The sequence below is a fragment of the Eretmochelys imbricata genome, chromosome 16, assembly GCF_965152235.1.
Source record: "Eretmochelys imbricata isolate rEreImb1 chromosome 16, rEreImb1.hap1, whole genome shotgun sequence".
NCBI classification, from domain to species: domain Eukaryota; kingdom Metazoa; phylum Chordata; order Testudines; family Cheloniidae; genus Eretmochelys; species Eretmochelys imbricata.
The window spans coordinates 22,629,400-22,650,769 of record NC_135587.1 but is presented as its reverse complement, the minus strand read 5'-3'; the positions used below and the strand labels follow the sequence as shown (position 1 = coordinate 22,650,769).

At 46.6% G+C, this 21,370-nt stretch overlaps 1 protein-coding gene across 3 annotated transcripts in view; it reads right to left on the bottom strand.

Annotated features, from left to right (window-relative positions):
- GSN (gelsolin) overlaps positions 1–17,507 on the bottom strand; it is a 53,349-nt gene extending 35,842 nt beyond the window's left edge. The window contains exon 1 of one of the 3 annotated variants that reach the window (XM_077836012.1): positions 17,421–17,507. Coding sequence is in view for 2 of the 3 variants with exons in the window: in XM_077836014.1 (XP_077692140.1) it covers positions 14,843–14,875 (33 nt within the window). In the remaining variant the exon portion in view is untranslated. Of the gene's footprint in view, positions 1–4,944; positions 5,079–14,842; positions 14,891–17,420 lie in introns of those variants that run through there. The other 2 variants (XM_077836014.1, XM_077836011.1) reach the window with 2 other exon arrangements.
- Positions 17,508–21,370: the final 3,863 nt, after the last annotated feature.

The window sequence follows — 21,370 nt, the reverse complement described above, 5'->3', positions numbered from 1 at the left end:
TTGTGATTAAAAACATTTAGCTGTAACTTTGTCGTATCCCAGTAGAAGTCCAGCTCTGAGCACTAGTGCATGGTCCCTATTGTGCCCCTATCCCAAGGGCACACAAGCACAAGTGATCCTTTCGGATCATCGTCCCTGCTTTTGCTGCAGGATCTTCCTTCCTCAAAAGCAGCATTTAAAAAGTGGGGGCCAGGATTTACCCAGTTGCTTTTCAGGGTTTGTCTTCACATGGAGTTATTCTGGAAGAGCGGTATAGTGTAGTCAGTGTAACTAGAGGGGCAGTGTAGTCCACTGAACAGTGTCTGAGGCACAGCCCATACTATTTGGGTTTTATGCCTGGGTTGTCACTGATGGCAGGTGAATCAATTTAGTTCTTCGTGCCTCTTTTTTTTTCCCCCCTCTGTTTTGTTGGTAAGCAATTTGGAGCAGGGATTTTCTCTTGCTCTTTTTGTACAGCGCCTCGCACAATGGAGACCCTGATCTCAGCTGTGGCCTCTGATTAAAATGCAATACAAACAACTTTTGTTGTAAACCAGATGCTGCAGGTTAGCTTTTGTTAATCCTTATAACAGGTGGCTCATCGCTCCTGAAACAAAGTTGAAAGTAAACATTTTCAGGCCTTTGTGGGAGAAGAGGCTAAATTACTGCCTCTCCATCAAGGGAATGTGGTTACACTGGCTCCTCAGTGCAAACACTACTTATCTGTCAGCACATTTTTCCACTCACTGCAATGGTTGGGACAACGGTGAATGGCAGGAACATCAGATTTCAGAGTAGCAGCCGTGTTAGTCTGTATTCGCAAAAAGAAAAGGAGGACTTGTGGCACCTTAGAGACTAACACATTTATTTGAGCATAAGCTTTCGTGAGCTACAGCTCACTTCATTGTGCATCCGATGAAGTGAGCTGTAAGCTTATGCTCAAATAAATTGGTTAGTCTCTAAGGTGCCACAAGTCCTCCTTTTCTTTTTGCGAATACAGACTAACACGGCTGTTACTCTGAATCCTTTTCTTTTTAGGAACATCAGAGGTGACAATTCAGCCCACATTCTGAGTTCTACCCCAATTCACAGCCAGGGACCTTGCTGAACAACCACACTCAGAACTTTAAAAGAGGTCGGATGTGCTTTTAGAAAGAGCTGAAGAATCTTCCACCAATGAAAAGTCAAAGGTGACCCTGCTCTTTTCCAAACCCCTCTACCCTACAAAATCGGCTCAATCACAAATGAGATCCAGGGTTGTGTTCCAAACATGGTATAACATGATTTTCTCACCCTGAGTGGAAAGGAAAAACATGTTTTAGCCCTTGAGGAAATTACACTAACTTGCTGACATAAGTTGATGAACATTGTGTTCCTTAACATGTTTGGGGGAGTTTCTGTCTACATTAGTAATAACACTCTTGCAAAACAGACGGGCAACATTTTTAGACCTGATTATTTTTATAGTATAGAAATGGTATTAAATAGCCTGGTCTTTCAGAAAGAGGATTAATGGATTCCAATCCACTGCATGTAAACCAGTTTTATCTTTCCACTTAATATCCCCAGATTGTAGCTGGCTGACAGGGCAAAATCATAATCCTACAATGAGATACAAAGACAAAAACTAAATGCTCCCTGTGGGCACTTAAGTTCCTGTGACAGTAACTGGGTGTGTTTTTACTAATACATACTGACATATATGACAAGTCTATTGTTTAATCTCTGTCACATTATTTACACCAAAACCTTGACTTTGTTAGAATGTATCCTTTTAAATAATCAGGTTCATATTTGAAAAACTTTTGTTACCAGTAGCCAACATTATTAAAAGAAAAAGTAACATTCTAATTTATTTTTCAGCCTTTATGCTATTTGTTTACATCTTTCATTTCATTCAGTTTGGACAGTCAAACATCACAGAGCTGTTGTGGTGATTTATAAAGTTAACGTTTTCATGCCGCTCTGAAAATACAAAGGACCACAAGAGTATATTTTATCAATTCTCTCCCCTGATATAACAAATCTAGACACAACTACTGCATTCATCATACACATTTGAGGAGCCAGGACTGGAACCCTTGTTTCATTGCAAAAAGAGAGTCCATCACAACTTGAGCTAAAGAAACAGTCCCTTACCAGCTAGCTGATAATCTCTGTCAGCCAGTCACTATAAGGCAATATCATTAATACATAAACAGTATACTACCTAGTTCCTCTTCATATCAAGGTGTGTAAAGTTCTCTTTATGGTGATTACACAGATAGCTCTTGAGGCTTTTTTTGTTTGCTTGTTTGTTTTTTAACATGATTCAGACTTTTGGGATTGAGGAACCAAAGTGTTACTCAGATCAGAAAGCGAGAGAGAACAAAGCCCTAATGATTTTGATTTCAGCTAGTATTTGGGGCTCTGTCCAATCTGAAAGATCTGACTTCTTTTGGATGATTCACTTCATCCTGGATTTTATATATTTTGGTTTGAATTGTAGCTATCATTTTTGTGTGTGGAAATGTTTGCTAAGCCCGTATGTTTAAACGTTGCCGGATGATTTCCCACTGACTCACCGACTAGCTCCTAATATAGACAAGCAAGTCTCTCTCCAGTAATGGCTGTGCACAGAATAGAAACCTCCATGCCCGAGATCAATGGGGAGTCTCCTGGGGGAGCAGGGTGATCAAAAACCCAGATCGTCCTATAGACTGGGGCAGGAGGGGTGGCTATCTTTTCAGCTAGGTAGGAAGGAACCAGTTTTCTTGAGAGTCCACAGAAGCAAGTTCTTTTCTCACCCCATTACTTCTCAGAATTCTGTCAGGGTCACTGACTCCTACTGTGAATATCCTGCACGCACACTTAACTGGATGCATCTCAATGTAGTTCCAAATGCAGAGAACAACTGTGTCTGGACAGAATTACATACAGTACCACAGCAAGCTACTATTCACACTCCATGGAGTGATACTGACTAGCTATGGATTGATGTGATGTTTTGAGTTCCCATATTGCTCCACAAAGCCATTCTAGCATAACCTTGTGACATATGCTACAACGAATCCCCTTAAGAGAAGCTGATAGAACTGCAATTAGGCAGATTAGTCCCTGTGGAAGACAGCCAAATGTTAGAGCTTTCCTTTCCCCTCAGCCTAGCGTTGTGCTAGTCTCATAAGTTATTTACCTAGGTAAGGTGTGTCCCTAGGACTTTAATGTTTGTACAGATACTAGCCAACCTGTTCCCTTCCCTAGCTGGATGCAGAATACCCATAACCCCCAAGGTGGCTGCTATTGCTTAATACCATTACTAGACACACCTTCAACATCTGAATGAATCAGGTCAAAGAACAGGCAGTTAAATTCTAGAGATCGGTTCTTAAAAATGCTTATAGCCTAGGTAGCCTTGAGATAGGTGCTCTAGGCTTTTGAGTGCCTGACAATGCTGCTAGAGGGCACTGGGAAATCAGTTAATTTACTAATACACCTGTTAAGAACCCACCCTGAAAAATAATCCTATATGAATAGAGCAGGTACCAGTATAAAAACAGCTCTGCAAACAGAACAGGTACAGATGAGTACTAGTAGAAGAGGTATAAAATAAGCTCTTTTGGGCGGGGTTCACATCTTCATGTGTGTTTGTACAGCACTTTACACAATGGTCCTGACTGTAGCCTCTGGTGCAGTGGTGAGCTGGAGCCAGTTTGCATGAGGGACAACTGGTTCTAAAAGGGCTTGTAAATTTAACAACCGGCCAAAAGTGGCACCTTAGGCACCGATTCCATGGGTGCTCCAGAGCTGGAGCACCCACGGGGAAAATTTGAAGGGTGCAGAGCACCCACCGGCAGCTCCCCACCCCACGCCAGCTCACCTCTGCTCCACCTCCTCCCCTGAATGTGCCGTCCCACTCTGCTTCTCCGCACCCCCCCTCCGGCTTCCCAGGAATCAGCTGTTCGCGTGGGACACCGGGGAGGGCTGAGAAGCAGGCGGCAGCTTCGCACTCAGGCCCAGGGAGGCGGAGCAGAGGGGAGCTGGGGGGGGAGGGGCGAGGAGGGCTGTCCGCACCGCAGCAGGTAACCCCGGGGGGCGGAGGGGCTCAGGGGAACCACTTCCCGCCCCAGCTCACCTCCGCCTCCCTGGGCCTGAGCGCGAAGCCGCCGCCTGCTTCTCAGCCCTCCCCAGCATACCGCGCGAACAGCTGATTCGCAGGAAGCCGGGGGGTGGCGGGCGGAGAAGCAGAGCGGGGCAGCACGTTCAGGGGAGGAGGCGGAGCGGAGGTGAGCTGGGGCTGGGCACGGGGCAGGGAGCTGCTGGTGGGTGCTCTGCACACACCAAATTTTCCCCGTGGGTGCTCCAGCCTAGGTCGGTGCCTAAGGTGCCACGGAGTCGGTGCCTAAGATGCCACTTTTGATGCGATCAGCCGCTCCCCCTCTTCCCCCCTTAGCTACACTCCCCCGCCCCTAGGAGCCAGAGGGACCTGCCGGATGCTTCTTGGGAGCTGCCCCAGGTAAGCACGGCCGGGACTCCCTACCTCGCCCCCCGGCAGGTCCCTCTGGCTCTTAGGGGCGGGGTGGGCACCTACTATGGTGGCCCACAAGACCCTCTCACCCGGTTCTGGGGGGGGAGGGGGGGTTGGATGGGGTAAGAGTTGGGGGGGCATCAAGGAACGCGGCGGGTTGAATGGGGCAGGAGTCCCCAGTGGGCCGAGGTGGGTCACGACCCCCTCGTGGGGTGAGGAGGGAACCGGCTGTTAAGATTTTGGCAGCTCATCATTGCTCTGGTGCAATAGAAAAACTAAATAAATAATGTGTGCTGGAACCGGTACCGGCTGAACAGGTACAAACGGAGGAGAACACACAAACACAGCAGTGCAGGTATAGCAAACAGCACGATCCAGCATTGTGCTCACGAAAAGCCTGACTAACATACTCTGCCAGTCAAGAAAATCTGAGATTGCATGATGTGGTGTAAACAACATACGCTTGCCAACATGACCTTTCAGGAAGCGGGGATGAAGCAGGAGGACGTCTTCTGGAATCCCAGGTCCTGCTCTGCATGAAGTCTGTGCAGTGGCTTGTCCCACTGACTCCTTTTGCTTTTACTTTCCCTTTTCCTGAAAAAAAAAAAAAAAAAACTTCTCTCCTCCATCTTTTCTAGGACTCTGCCTTGAATGGAGACGTGAGCAGCAAATCAGTGTACGAAGCAGAGTAGGTATAACGGGCAACATGCTGCATTTCAGTTCCCCTCCTTTCTGTCTTACCCTCCATTTTCTTTTTCACAGTGCTGCATTAAAAGCAATTTTCCGCTCAGAGAACTATTTTGGGAAGAGGGATATTTTTCGCTCAGACAAACCCCACAGGCCATGCTGCCTGATTACGGAGGAGCAGCCTGACTTCTCCATTGTTGACCATGCAGGAGGGAAAAGAAGTTACACCGGCTGCATTTTAAGGTGGCAGCATTCTAGTGGACATGTCCAGTAAGTTCCAAGGGGATGCTGCTTTGAGATGGGTCTTGGTGGAAGCAGAACTAGGATCTAACGAATATAGATTCCCCCTCTCTGAGGTCTTCGGCAGGGTAGAGGGCATAACACGGGTTGCAGAATCTGTTTTGAAACAGCAAGACTGCTAATACTATATATTTGAACTATCTGCTGCACTTCTCCAAGTAGCTACATCTTGTCCTGAGCATTAAGTGTTTAACTTTTAACATGATCATTGTCCTGTGGACCCTTCTGCATCAAAAACATGTCAGTTTTATGAAAATCCTTGACATACTAAAACATCACGTGGGCTTGGTGCTGTGTGCCATCCCCATTCAAGGAGTTTTCTTTGTAAAATCTAGTCTCTGGTATCATTTCCAATTAACACAGGACCCAAATGCAAATTCATCCCTTTATGGAGAAGCTGATAACCATTTTAAGCTCTCTTTCTCTATCCCTCAGCCTCCTAAAATTGTTTGGTCATACTTTTGTTTGGAGTGATAAATGTATGATGATCTTGAAAAGACTGGGATTTTAATTTTATGTGGAGGAGAAGAATGAGAGGAGACATGACAGAAGTATACAAAATAATTAATTGCGCAGAAAAGATAAATCAGGTACTTCTACTTATCCTTTCTCATAATACAAGAAAAAGGGGACAGCCAATTAAATTGAAAAGCAGCAAATTTACAAATGATAAAGAGATTTTATGTAGAACATAATCAAAGAAATGTAGGGCTAGAAGAGACCTCAAAAGGTCATCTAGACCAGCCCCCCATGCTGAAGCAGGATTAAGTTAACCTAGACCATCTCTCACAGGTGTTTGTCTAGCCTTGTCTTAAAACCTCCAGTGATGAGGATTCCACAATCTCCTTAGGTAACCTGTTCCAATGTTTAACTATCCTTATAATTAGAAAGTCCTCTTTATAACAGCCTTTTACCCATTTGAAGATTATGTTCCCCCCCCCCCCCCCACCACCATTCTTTTTTTTTTCTAGACTAAACATGCCCAGTTCTTTCAATCTGTCCTCACAGGTCATGTTTGCCAAACTTTGTATCATTTTGTTTCTCTCCTATGGAATCTCCCCAATTTGTTCACATCTTTCTTAAAGTGTGGTGCCCAAAACTGGATACAGTACTCCAGCTGATGTCTAGTGGCACTGAGTTCCACAAGCATCACTGAATCAGGAGTTCAGGAAGATTCAAAATAGGATTAGAAATGTATACAGAAAATGAGAACATCCACACTGCATTTCTTAACTCTTCCTGTGGAGCATGATACTGGCCAGTGTCAGATTGAGGATACTGGACTAGACAGTCCACATGGCAATTCCTATATTTCTAAATACTGTATGAATGAACAAAAACTAACCTAGAACATCTGCTTTTTGTTGTCCAATGTTACTTAGTGTCTTACAAAAGTTACTTGATAATTCAGTTTAACAGTGATTTGCATTTGATTTTAATGAAAGATTCAGAAAACTCCACTCGTTTAAATGCAATTTGGTAACTCTTGCTCCATTTCAAAACAAGCTGTTTCTTGAGGTAGAAGTAAAAGTGGCGATACGTTGGTGTGTTGGGTGGCACATCCCTACTATCCAGCATGCTCCTCCAGCTGACAGTTATTGATTAGCTGCATTGATGTTCAAACTCGGATTATAAACCAGAAAGATCATATTTGTGAAGAGAATGAAAAAACAAATGTAACCACCAAATACATGGCAGCTATTTTAGGAATGGCATGGTTCCCACCAAAAGTCCCTAGATCAGATCACTTTCCTGCAGCAGAAAATAAAAAAAGAGTTGTATTCAAACCCATATAAGGCAGCATTTAGTCAAGGTGGTTCTTTAAAATATTAGTACTGCTTTCTGTATTGTCAGAGGACTCGTCGTCTTGTTAGCTTTTCTCTTTTTGCAGCAGTCGCATCCAACTTTCTGATGTTGGCAGACACACTAACAATTTGTGAGTTGCCTGAGATTTGCTTACATATTTACACAAAATATTTATAAAACAAGGTTTTATAATGGAAAGTGTTAGACAACCTGTATTATAGGTGGAGCTGACAGTAACACTGCTATATTATGAAACTCGCTTGTAGCATGTGTGACAAAGCTCTGTCCTTGCCTCCGTGGGTCCCGCGTTTCCTGGCGGATTTCGCTAGCCTCAGCAGCCTACTGTGACCCTCCACATAACCTTCTTTCTCTAGAGACAAGGGTCACAATCTACTGAGCCATTTTCATCATAAGCCAGCAAGGGAGGGGAGGAGAAGTTATCCTTCCTTGCACAGTCTCTGTTATCTCCCAGTCTCAGTGATTAATCAGGGGGCAAAGGTGGGGGGGGAGCCCGGGCCCACCATCTATCCGGGCTCCAGCCCAGGGACCCGAATAGTATCAGCTATGGTAGCTGACCTTTTAGAAACATGACATGTACAATTTCCTGGGCTACTTCCCCCACAGCAGCCCTCACTTCCTCAAGCTCCACTTCACCCTTACCTCAGGGCCTCCTTGCCTATGCCTGATATAGCGTGTACTACTCAGCCTCTCCAACAGCACAACTTCCTCCCACAGCTCCTGACATGCACCCCCACCTGACTGGCTGGGAGGCTTTTAACTAGTTTCAGCCAGCCCCTGATGGGCTTCAGGTGTCCCAATCAACCTAGCCTTCTCCCTGCCTTCTGGAAAGTTCTTAATTGGCCCCAGGTGTCTTAACTGACCTGGAGCAGCTTCCATTTCACTTAACCTGGTACCAAGGATTTGTTTAGCCTGGAGCTAATATATCTATCTCCCACTACTTTTCTATAGCCATCTGGTCTTGCCCCATCACATATTCTCCCCCCCTCACCCCCCATGCTCAACACCATAGAGCTGGGCAACTTGGGACGCCAGGCAGTATGCTTGTGACAGACCATCAGCGTTGCCATGGTGGCATCCAGCCCTGTGCCGTATGCAGAACTGGAATGGTTGGAGGGATAAGAACCACCTGGTGACCCTTGCATTCTTTTCCTTATTCCGCTGCATCCACTGGAGGGGTGCATGGTCTGTCACAAGAGTAAATCGCCGGCCTAAGAGGTAATAACGCAGTGTCTCCATAGCCCATTTGACAGCAAGGCATTCTCTCTCGACTACTGCGTATTTCTGTTCTCTTGGGAGAAGCTTTCTGCTTAGGTAGAGGATCGGGTGTTCCTCTTCTCCCACCATTTGTGACAGAACTGCTCCCAACCGCACCTCAGAAACTTCTGTTTGTAAAATAAATTCCCTGTTAAAGTCCGGGACTATGAGTACGGGGTCATTACAGAGGGCCGTCCGAAGGTCTGTAAATGCTCCCTCTCCTGCGTCGGTCCACTTTACCATGTCTGGACCTCGGGCCTTCACCATGTCCGCTAGGGGACTTGCCCTAGTGGCGAAGTGGGGAATAAACCGTCGGTAGTAGCCTACCACACCTAGGAACACACGGACTTGCTTCTTTTGGGTCGGCCGGGGCCAGTTTTGAATTGCCTCTAGCTTATTCGTTTGGGGCTTCACTATGCCCTTTCCCACAATATATCCCAGGTACCTAGCCTCTGCTAGCCCTATGGCGCATTTAGTGGGATTAGCAGTGAGCCCAGCCGCTTTAAGGTGCTCAGTACTGCCTCAACTTTCTCCAAGTGGGTTCCCCAGTCTGGCGTATAGATGATGACATCATCTAGGTATGCAGCTGCATAACTAGTATGGGGGCGCAGCAGCTTATCCATGAGGCACTGGAATGTGGCTGCGGCCCCAGGTAGCCCAAAAGGGGGACGGTGTACTGGAATAGCCCATCCGGGGTGGAGAATGCTGTCTTTTCTTTAGCTTCTTTGGTCAGAGGAATCTGCCAGTACCCTTTTGTCAGATCCAGTGTAGTCAAGAATCGGGCACTACCCAGTCGGTCAACCAGTTCGTCGATGCGTGGTATGGGGTGTGCGTCAAACTGGGATATTTCATTCAGTCAGCGAAAGTCATTACAGAGTCTCATGGTACTGTCAGGTTTAGGCACTAGAACAATGGGACTGGACCACTGGCTGTAAGATTCTTCAATAACCCCTAATTCTAACATTTCCTTTACTTCGGCCTTGATTTCTTCTCTTTTGGCTGCTGGGATTCGGTAGGGTCTCAATGTTACCTTGGCTCCAGGAATTGTGCCGATACGGTGATAGGTCTCAGTCGTCCGCCCTAGTTTTGTAGAGAACACATCTCTGTTGCGATTAATCATGTCTGCTGCCTCAATCTTTTGGATGATATCCTCACTTGCTCGTGTAAGTTATCCTCCTGGGGAAGGGTCTCCTGCATGACTAAGCATGCCTCTCGATCGTGCCAAGGTTTTAGAAAATTGAGGTGGTAAATTTGCTCCAATTTCCGGCAGCCTGGCTGCCACACCTTATAGTTCACCTCTCCCACAGCTTCGATTATTTCGTAGAGTCCCCGCCACTGGGCCAACAGTTTACTTTCTGCTGTGGGCACCAGTACCATCACCCGATTCCCTGGTTGGAACCGTCGAAGCTTCGCTTGGTGGCTATGATGAGTTCGTTGGGTCTCCTGTGCTCTCTCCAAGTGCTCCCGTACAATGGGCATAACTCAGGCTATCCAATCTCTCATCTGCAGTACATGCTCAACTATGTTCCTTCCGGGATTTGGCTCCTCTTCCCAGGCTTCTCTGGCTACATCCAATATGCCCCGAGGGTGGCACCCATATAGTAGTTCGAATGGAGAGAAACCCGTGGAGGCTGCGGAACCTCCCGGATGGCGAACATGAGGTAAGGCAATAGGGTATCCCAATCTTCCCCATCCCGGCTCTCCACTTTCCTGATCATGGCCTTGAGGGTCCTATTGAACCTTTCCACAAGGCCATCTGTTTGCGGGTGGTATACAGAGGTCCGTAGGGCTTGTACATGGAGCAATGAACAGAGATCTTTCATCAACTTGGACATGAAAGGTGTCCCTTTATCAGTCAATATCTCCTTGGGTAGCCCAACCCGGGCAAAGATCTATACTAGCTCCTTAGCTATTGTCTTGGAAGCTGTGTTGCGCAGGGGAACAGCTTCCAGGTACCAGGTTGCATAGTCCAGTATAACAAGCACATGTTGGTGGCCCTGAGCTGTCTTCTCTAGGGGCCCTACCAGATCCATGGCTATCCGTTCGAAAGGAAGAGGTATCAAAGGGCTATGTAACTGACACTCCAGACAACAGGTGCAGTATCGCCGGACATCTTCATGTACTCCTGTCCAGAAGAACCTCCGCAGGATCTGTGCCTGGGTTTTCTCTAACCCTAGGTGTCCTCCAAACAGGTGACTGTGGGTGAGACTCAATATGGCTTTTTTGTTTTCGTGGCACCAGAAGTTGTTGTATCTCTTGCTCCTGCATTTGCACCATGCAGTACAGGAGATCTTTCTTCACTATAAAGAAAGGTCTGGGACCCCGGACCTTCCCATCCACGGGTATCCCATAAATCTCGGCCACCTCTTTCCTGACGTTATCATATCTGGGGTCCTCTGCCTGGTCCCGCCCAAAAGTCTCTCTCCCGGGACTAACCTGCCCAAGCTCCCAGGGGCCGGCTTCTGCTTCTTCCAACGGCTCGCTGCCGTCATGGCTGGGGGCAGCTTCTGGCTCACCTTCTGTGGTGGAAGTTTCTCTGTTGGCTGCTTACGTCCATCTGCCTACTAGGGAGATCTTCTGGCCCTGGGTCAGGATCTGGGTTCCCAAGGCCTTTGCATCCTTCCTCTCTTTTTTGTCTTCCGGGTCTTTCGGGGGGCTGAGAACAGATCCTGAGAAAACTCAGCGAACACTGGGAGTTGACATTCCCTGGTGACTAGTCGCTGTCCTCAGGGTCCCCACCTCCCTCCAGCCTCTCCGGGGAGAGAAAATTATCAAACCCTGGATAGTCCCTCCCAATGACCACAGGATATGGAAGTTTAGGAACTACGCCCACAGTCACTTCAATGGGGTTTCCCTGAACCTCTGTCTCCACTGGGATGCTGGAGTAATGGCTCACGGCCCCATGCACGCACGTCACTGGTACACGTTTGGCTTGTAGCAGCTGACTATTTTTTACCAGCTTACCCGATATGAGGGTGATAGCATTCCCAGAGTCCACAAGAGCTGTAGTCTCTGCTCCATTTATCCTCACTGGCCTGGTGTAATTATGCGGAGCTAATGCGACCCCCGCGAGGTGGATAAGGGAGCATGAGACCTCCCAATCCCCCAAATTACATTGCGTAGGCTCCTCGGTGCTGGGACACTGTGCTTCTATGTGTCCCCACATGCATAACATCTATAATTGCTTTTAATCACTCCCCTATCCTGGGGGTTAGGGGGTTTAGTCCCGGGGTTCTCCCCACTCAGGCCAACCCCTTCCTTCTGGGGTCCTCACTGGTTTTCGGCCCCCCCCCTTCTTCCACCTAGGACTCCCCAGGGGTTTGGCTGCCCAACCTTCCAGGGTTGGGGTCGGGTGCTTGCTTCGAAAGGGGCCTTCCTTGGGTAGTTGGGTCAGTTCCCTGGCTGTCATCCATCTTTCTACCACTGTGATCATCTCATCGTACGTGGACGGATCGTTCTGGCCTACCCATTTGCGGAGATCTGGCGACAGTCCCCGCATGTAATGGTCGATGACCAGGGTCTCCAAAATCTCCTCCGGCCTGCACACCTCGGGCTGTAACCACTTCCATGCGAGGTGTAGGAGGTCAAATAGCTGGGACCTCAGGAGTTTGTTCTCCTGGTATTTCCACTCATGGAACCTCTGGGCCCTTACCGCTGCCGTTACCTCTGATCGTGCTAGGATCTCTGCCTTCAGACGGGTATAGTCAGTGGCATCCGTGGCAGGCAAGTCAAAGTAGGCCTTCTGGGCCTCTCCACACAAAAAAGGGGGGAGAATGCTGGCCCACTGCTCCTGGGGCCATGCCTCACGCTGAGCAGTCCTTTCCAATGAGAAGAGATATGCCTCTACGTCATCTCCTGACGTCATCTGTGGTAGACAACCAGTGGCCCTCAGGGTTCGCATCCCATCGGACCCCCGGGCCTGGGTGGTGAGGATCTTCAACTGGTCCACCACCTCTCTCAAGAGGGCACAGTCTTGGGTCACCTGGCTCATCAATAATTGATTGGTTTCCTGCTGTAGCCGCATAGATCCCTGTTGTGCCATTGCCTGAACCCGGGTGGCCTCCTGCTGGGCTGCCGTGGCTTGTACCAGAGCTCTTACCACCTCCTCCATTGTGGTACAAAGCAAACAAACAAAAACCAAAAAAAAAAAAAAATCCAAAACCCCAGTGCACTTTTATTTTTTAAACCCCTTTCTTCCGCCACACTGTGAACAAGTCCCACTCCTGACACCAGTTGTGACAAAGCTCTGTCCTTGCCTCCATGGGTCCCGCATTTCCTGGCGGATTTTGCTAGCCTCAGTGGCTCACTGTGACCCTCCACGTAACCCTTCTTTCTCTAGAGACAAGGGTCACAGTCTACTGAGCCATTTTCATCATAAGCCAGCAAGGGAGGGGAGGAGAAGTTATCCTTCCTTGCACAGTCTCTGTTGTCTCCCAGTCTCAGTGATTAATCAGGGGGCAAAGGTGGGGGGGAGCCCGGGCCCACCCTCTACTCCGGACTCCAGCCCAGGGACCCGAATAGTATCAGCTATGGTAGCTGACCTTTTAGAAACATGACATGTACAATTCCCTGGGCTACTTCCCCCACAGCAGCCCTCACTTCCTCAAGCTCCACTTCACCCTTACCTCAGGGCCTCCTTCCCTGTGCCTGATATGGTGTGTACTACTCAGCCTCTCCAACAGCACAACTTCCTCCCACAGCTCCTGACATGCACCCCCGCCTGACTGGCTGGGAGGCTTTTAACTAGTTTCAGCCAGCCCCTGATGGGCTTCAGGTGTCCCAATCAACCTAGCCTTCTCCCTGCCTTCTGGAAAGTTCTTAATTGGCCCCAGATGTCTTAACTGACCTGGAGCAGCTTCCATTTCACTTAACCTGGTACCAGGGATTTGTTTATCCTGGAGCTAATATATCTATCTTCCACTACTTTTCTATAGCCATCTGGCCTTGCCCCGTCACACATGCTTGAAAGTAGATGCTGCCTCCCCCTTCTAGGAATTAGTCCACAGAGGTCAACTGCCCACTACGGCAATTGGCTAATGCTGCCTCTCCTTCAGCTCAACTGGTAGAGGTCTGTGCTTTGGTAATGAAAGTCCCAGGTTAAAACACTTATGATGATCAAGGGTTGAGTTTAGGTTACGTTAAGATTAAAGTTGAAACAAACAGAACTCTCTGTAATTTCTGCCTTGCTGCTCTTTAGTCATTTAGAAACAGGCAAGTCTTGATTTCTGGTTCAGTTTCTCCCTCTTCCCTCCCAACACATTGATTGTCATCAGGCTGTGGAAAATAGCCACTCACTGTGCCATGTTTGTTTTACAAGTTAAACTTTATTATGGGGGAGTTTTTCAAAGACACAAGTGGCAGATAAATACCTAGCTCCCACTGTAATTCAATGCCAGTTGTGTCTCTGAAAATCTCCCCAGTAACTTTCAGATGCATATGAAAATGTTCACCTACAAACTCACTGACTGATCATTGCTGTTCAATGAGGTATAACTACATCCCACACTCTCCTGGGGTGCTTCCAGATAAGCCAGACTGTCTTCAGGCTGAGTACCACTGAAATCCATGGTAAAGCTCCCATTGACTTTAGTGACAGGATGATCAAGCCAATAGATGGTAGTGATAACAAACTAATTCTTTCAAATGGCTAACACTCAATATAGGGTCACTGTGACTCAGTGGCCAGCATTCTCACCACCAGGTCCAGAGGTCATAGTGTGGAGTCCATTCTAAAACTTAAGACTATAGCCACTACATACATTGCAGTGCTCTGCAAGAAGCCTGCTGAAATGCTAAAAGCCATCAAATGGAGGGATCTCTTCTGCTCATGGCACTTTATCAAAGGGACTATGGTGCAAACTTTCCCATAGATAAAATTAATAACTTGGCTGCAATGTCTAAGGTTGTGTGAGAACTATTCCTGGTCACACAAATGTGGCTTCACTTGCCTCGATGGTCATTGTAGACAGTATTTAACTCGTTACTTTGTAGAGTAGTTTGAGAAACCTAGAGGAGGAAAGATGCTATAGAAGCTCCCCTTTTTATCCTAAAGTAGGAATACCCTGTGCTGAGCCATGCCATGCCCCAGCAAAGGGAAGTTTTTTTGCCAATAAACTTGCATCATGCATAAAGCTGGCTATGGAGGATGGAAAGAACTGTAATTTTATCAGTTAGAGAAATAACAGACTCAGGAAAAAGAATGATGGTAGGATCCTTGTTAGCAAAGTTGGATTTTTACATCCAAAAGCAAGTTAACATTCAAAGCAATTTATTCAAAGAGGATCTACTTACTAATGAGGCCTCCTTGAAACAAGTCATCCCCATAACTTTTTTAACTCTCTTCCTAGGAAACATTTTAAATACGTTTAAGTGTATACATCTTTGAAATTTCTATTCAAATAGTGTTTTCAAAACATACATACTCCAGGCAAAAAAAACCAAACACAAAGCCCCCAGTATTCCCGGCACTAATGAGAACAGACTTGTGCTATTTTTACCAGTGTTTGGCATCTATCCTAAATCAGTTGTAAAGCAGAGGAAGATGACCCTTTACCCGCTGATCTCCTCTGCAAATCCACCAATACAATCTTCACAGGTTTCTTATTAAGATATCCAAGAACAGCAGTGGGATGTTATGGGTAGAAGCTTCTCCAGGATTTCTGTATCAGATTACACCAGGGTATTTTTGCCTCTGGGCAACAACAACATGCATCTTCAGTATTTTGAAAAAAATTGTAACAACATTGTCAGTGATTTTATGAGAATTAAAAAAAAAAAGTTTAATTCCTTGAAACATAAAATATATGATGATGTGTTGTTAGACTATGTAATGCCAAATCACACAGGAGGTGCCCTGTCATTAATCTCACATACCACACAAAACATAGGGATTTGGAACATACATTTTCTGTTCACCCCAGGGAATGTTTTACCTAAGCAAATATATTCTCTTTAATCTTAGACTGTAAGATTCTAGGAACAAAGAGCTTGTCTACTCCATGTACTGTACAGGGCTGTGTACGTTTTCAGCAGACTACAAAAAAGTAATTCTATTTTGAATCAGCTCTCCTTTTTGCAGTTAATAATTTCTCTCCCCATTCTTAGAGACTAACCAATTTATTTGAGCATAAGCTTTCGTGAGCTACAGCTCACTTCATCGGATGCACAATGTAGCTCATGGAGAGCTTATGCTCAAATAAATTGGTAAGTCTCTAAGGTGCCACAAGTCCTCCTTTTCTTTTTGTGAATACAGACTAACACGGCTGCTACTCTGAAATCTCCCCATTCTATCTATCTATCTAGGTACTTATACTGCACTCAACACTGTAGTAATAGGAAATACCTTATTGTGCCTCTGAAATCATCTCACTGATCAGCCATTAATATCAATCAGTTGGTGAAATGATACCATAGCTATTCAATCAGCTGTGCGGTATTACTGTATTTTCTCAAAAGGAGAATATTCTGTTTGCTTGTTTGTTTTTAAGGCACACAAAAAAACTGCTGCAGGCTTATATTTCCATTTCCACTATGGTTTGCCATCCAAAACCATTTCAGTAATGCCCCTTGATGTGGGTGTGTGCATATGCAAGCAATGACTCATAGTGACCTTCCATCTTGTCTGCTAGAATTTACAACCATATAAAATTCACAGCAGCAGCTATTACCCTAAAAGTACTACATAATTACCAAAAAGAACACCCCAAATATGCAACCAAAAAGCAGCCGGGTCCATTCTGCTGCTAAGATTGAAAACAAAATGTTATCTGTTAACAGTTGTACATCTGACTACATTTTAAGTGTCCTTTTGCTAATGAAAGGTTTGTTTACTGGCTATTTAAAATTATGTGTTAATATTCTTTCAATTCCAGTGAGTCACTCTGTTTAGTGTAGATGCAGCACCTAGGCTTCGCCATTGCCTGAAAAGTGGTGTACCAAAAGGCAAAGTTAGCTCTGCAGAGAGTACCATTAGTAACTTTGGGAGGTTCTGAACTTTTTGCACATGAGCTTTCTTTATTATAGATTTTGAAACAGTGCCAGAGCCTCAGGAAGGAGAGTTTATTTAAATATCAACATTCACCTCCCTTCTTGGTTAATGAGTAAGAATTCAGGATGCCTCCGAAAAGAATCTAGGGCTCAGTCCTGCAGGCTGCTGCGCACCTTTCCCTCCCCTGGGAGTCAGGGAGAGTGGAGGGCACCCTGCTCCCTGCCAGGATTTGGCCCCGCCCCGGCACTACAGATACCATCCGGTGCTGGACGGGCACCCGTGGAATATTTTACGTGGGTTTCTATTAGACACATCAAAGCAGCCACAGGATGAGGGCCAGCAGCTTTCGCCCCAGCCCCCTGCAGCGCATCAGGATTGGATTGGGTGGGTCCCTCCCGGCTGCGCTCACGCGCGTAAACCGGGGCGCACGGCGGCTCCCTGCTACCCAGGGACCCCACCTCCGGAGTCCAGGGTGCTCATGTGCCGGGGGCACACGGGCGCCCCGCACCCCGGTGCTCGGCTGCACCCCAGCTCCTGCCTTTCTGTGGAAGCTGCTGCGAGTCAAAGCCATCTCAGGCCTCCATCCTGACTCGCTGGCGTCCAGGGGGAGCGTCCCATTGTCCCCACCCGCGGTGGGTTCGGGCCCTTATTCCCCCCAAGACGGGACTGCAAAGACTCTTTCCTCCGCCCCCAGCAGCTGGGGAGGCGGGACTGACACGTCCCCGCTCTGCCCTGCTGGAACAGGGGAGCTGCTGCGCCCCGGACTGTCTCCAGCAGGGAGCGGCCAATGGAGACGAGCCCGGAGCGAGCGCAGGCACCGGCCTCCCCCTCGCCCGTGGCATCCCCCGAGCCCCTGCAGTGGGGCCCTCGTCGCGGACCTACCTGCAGCTGTTGCTTAAAGGCAGGAGACGACTTGGCGAGTTACTGCAGCGCCCGGCTGGCTGAAGGAAGCTGCAGAGTGGGCTGGAGCTGGGACTGGGGCGGGGGTGGGCAGGGACTGGGGCGGGGGCACCGAGTGATTCGCGGCTCTGTCCTCCACTGAGCAGCCGCAGGAGGGGGATGCTGGGGTGGGGCCGAGCTTGTCCCTGGGACTGGGTGCAGCAGCTGGGCTCGGGGGGCGCGGGGCTGTGCAGCTGGAGGCTCGCGAAGCTCGTGTGCAGTAGGGCGGGCTGCGCTGTGTCTGTGCAGCAGCCAGGACGGACGCAGACGCGACAGGAGGAAGCCGGTGAGGTTAGGTGCGTAAGCATAGAGAACGTGGTCACCTCCTGGTGCAGCAGGTGGGCTGAGAGGATGCTGGAGCAGCAGCCGCAGGTGCTAATAGGGTTCTGGCCTGTGATCCAGGGTCAGCAACCGCAGCCCTTTCCTGTGGTCCTAGAAGCAAAAGGACACAGCAACCGAGCTAATTGGATGTGAACTATTTGAGCCCGGTTCATTTCAGTGTAAACTCAACTGCTGAGGATGATTTGCATTAGCAAGGCCTGCTAGTGGTCTGAGTAAATAAATTAATGAGCTTCATCTAGGTTCCTAAGGGTTCTTGGATCCAGGGCCAGCCTTAACATTGCTGGGGCCTTGGCTGATTCCACTACAGGAGGGAGTACTGGGTTGTGACCTACTGAAGTTGTCTATGAGGTCCTCAGATGTCCGACAACCCAAGCAGCCGCCTGCCTGGCACGTGCTCTTCCATGGTCCTGTCAGGATCTGTAATTTTGGAGAACTGTATACAAATGTGTACAAATTAGAAACAACTGAAAAACTTTTTTTACAGATCTCAGACTTCATTAAAACCATCGCTACACTTGGCACTAATTGGCTGCCTTATTAGAAGCATCAGCAGTGGCCAAGAATTGAATGGACCATGGGGATTAATGAACCATCCAGGTCAAGGATGAAGCACATGAGCAGGGGTTAAAAAAGGCAGTTAGAGGGGAAAAAATATGTATTTTAAAAATTGGAGGTCAAATCCTACTGAGGAAAATAGAAAGGAACAAAAACTCTGGCAAGTCAAGTGTAAAAGTCTAGCTAGGCAGGTTAAAAAAGAATTTGAAGAGCTACTAGGAAAAGATACAGAAGCTAACTGCAATTTTTTTTAAGTCCATTAGAAGCAGGAAGCTGGCCAAACAACCAGTGGGGCCACTGGATGACAGAGATGCTAAAAGAGCACTCAAGGAAGACAAGGCCATTGTGGAGAAGCTAAATGAATTCTTTGCATCAGTCTTCACTGCCAAGGATGCGAGGGAGATTCTCACACCTGAGACATTCTTCTTAGGTGACAAATCTGAGGAATGTCCCAGACCATGGTGTCAAGAGAGGAGGCTTTGGAACAAATCGTTAAATTAAACAGTAATAAGTCGCCAGGCCCAAATGGTGTTCACTCAAGAGTTCTGAAAAAAATCAAATATGAAATTGCAGAATTACTAAACTATGGTGGGTAACCTATCACTGGAAATCAACCTCTGTACTAGATGACTGGAGGATAGCTAATGTAACACCCATTTTATTAAAAGGCTCCAGAGGCAATCTAGCAATTACAGGCCAGTAAGCCTAACTTCAGTACCTGGCAAATTGGTTGAAGCTACAGTAAAGAACAGAATTATCAGACACATAGATGAATGTGATTAATTGGGGAAGAGCCAACATGGCTTTCATAAAGGGAATCACGCCTCACTAATCTATTAGAAGTCTTTGAGGGGCTCAACAAATGCAGACAAGGGTGATCCAGCAGATGTAGTGTACCTGGATTTTCAGAAAACTTTTGACAAGGATCTCACCAAAGGCTCTTAAGCAATGTAAGCTGTCATGGGATAAGAGGGAAGGTCCTCTCATATATCAGTAACTGGTTAAAAGATAGGAAACAAACAGTAGGCATAAATGGTTAATTTTCACAGTGGAGAAAGGTAATTAGCGGTGACCCCCAAAGAGTTATGCTGGAACCAGTGTTGTTCAACATATTCATAAATGACCTGGAAAAAGGGGTAAACAATGAGATGGCAAAGGTTGCAGATGATACAAAATTACCCAAGATAGTTAGGTCCAACACAGACTGCAAAGAGTTACAGGGGGATCTCACCACACTGGGTGACTGTGGAACAAAATGGGAAATGACATTAAGTGTTGAAAAGTGGAAAGTAATGCACATTGGAAAACATAATCCCAACTGTACATAAAAAAGAGATCTTGGGGTCATTGTGGATAATTCTCTGAAAACATCTGTTCAATGTGCTGTGGCAGTCAAAAAAGAAAACAGAATGTTAGGAACCATTAGGAAAGGGATAAATAAGAAGAAAATATCATATTGCCACTATATAAATCCGTGGTGTGCCCACACCTTTAATATTGCGAGCAGATGTGGTTGCCCCGACTCAAAAAAGATATTTTAGAATTGGAAAAAGTATAGAGAAGGGCAACAAAAATTATTAGGGGTACAGAACAGCTTCCGTATAAGGAGAGATTAAAAAGACTGGAACTGTTCAACTTAGAAAAGAGATGACTCGGGGGGATATGATAGAGATGTATAAAATCATGAATGGCATGGAGAAAATGAATCAGGAAGTCTTATTTACCCTTTCATGTAACACAAGAACCAGAGGTTACCCAATTAAATTAATAGGCAACAGGTTTAAAATAAACAAGAGAAAGTACTTCTTCACACAGTGCACAGTCAAGCTGTGGAACTCATTGCAAGGGGATGTTGTGAAGGCCAAAAGTTTAACAGGGTTCAAAAAAGAATTAGATAAATTCATGGAGGATAGGTCCATCAATGGCTAATAGCCAAAGTGGACAGGGACACAACCCCATGCTCTGGGTGTCCCTAAACCTCTGACTGCCAAAAGCCGGGACTGGCTGACAGGGATGGATCACTCCGTAAATTGACCTGTTCTGTTCATTCCCTCTGAATCATCTGGGACTAGCCACTGTTGGAGGACAGGATACTGGGTGAAATGGACCACTAATCTGACCCAGTATGGCTGTTCTTATGTCAGTGGGAGAAATGTACATTACTGCTCTTCATGCTGTACCTGTTCTGTGCATTTAGTGAGGATTTCATTCCACAGGGTTGTGTCTAACACTAACAATTCATACTCACAATCACTTGGCATTTCTAAAGCACCTGTATAACATCACCTTTATTGAACTTTTCAACAATATCAGCAATTAATCTTTCTTTTGCCAAATTTGAGCAAACATTGAAAACAACTAAGTATAAACATGAACACTAGAATGCATTACTCTATTAGGACATGAAACCCTTGAGATGAGATCTGTGTGAGACTCTGAGCACACCTATGTTAGACAGTAACAAACTGACTACAGAATCCAAAGAACCTTGATCATTTCAAGTAGCAGTCTGAGCCAGTTAAATTCAGCCTGTTTTCCAAGGTCGACACTTGAAACTAAATAATCTGGCAGATTTTGCAAAAGAACTGAGGAGCATAGTGACTAACTTATCATTTTCTGCTGGTATAGTATATCAGCCTAGGGATTTATTTGTAGAGGATGTGGAGGTGAGGAAGACATGGAAATTCTCTGATGTTGAAGAACTGTCTGTCTTCCGTGTCCTTTTTCAGGCCTACCACTCCATGTTTGGATTAATTTCCAACATGCAGAATGCCAGTTCCTTTCTTCTCCTCCTTAAACCTCTCTAATTCTTTCCTGAAGCCTTTCTATGTTGATCTCCTTCCTGATGGCATGTCCTAATGCTATCTCTCCATCTTATCACATTTAAGCGGTTGTCCTGTGTGTTGTAGTTGCCCAAAACATGTATTTGAAGTCAGTGGGGCTGTGCACTGGTTCAGGGATCCACTCATGCAGAGTCAGTTGCAGGATCAGGACTT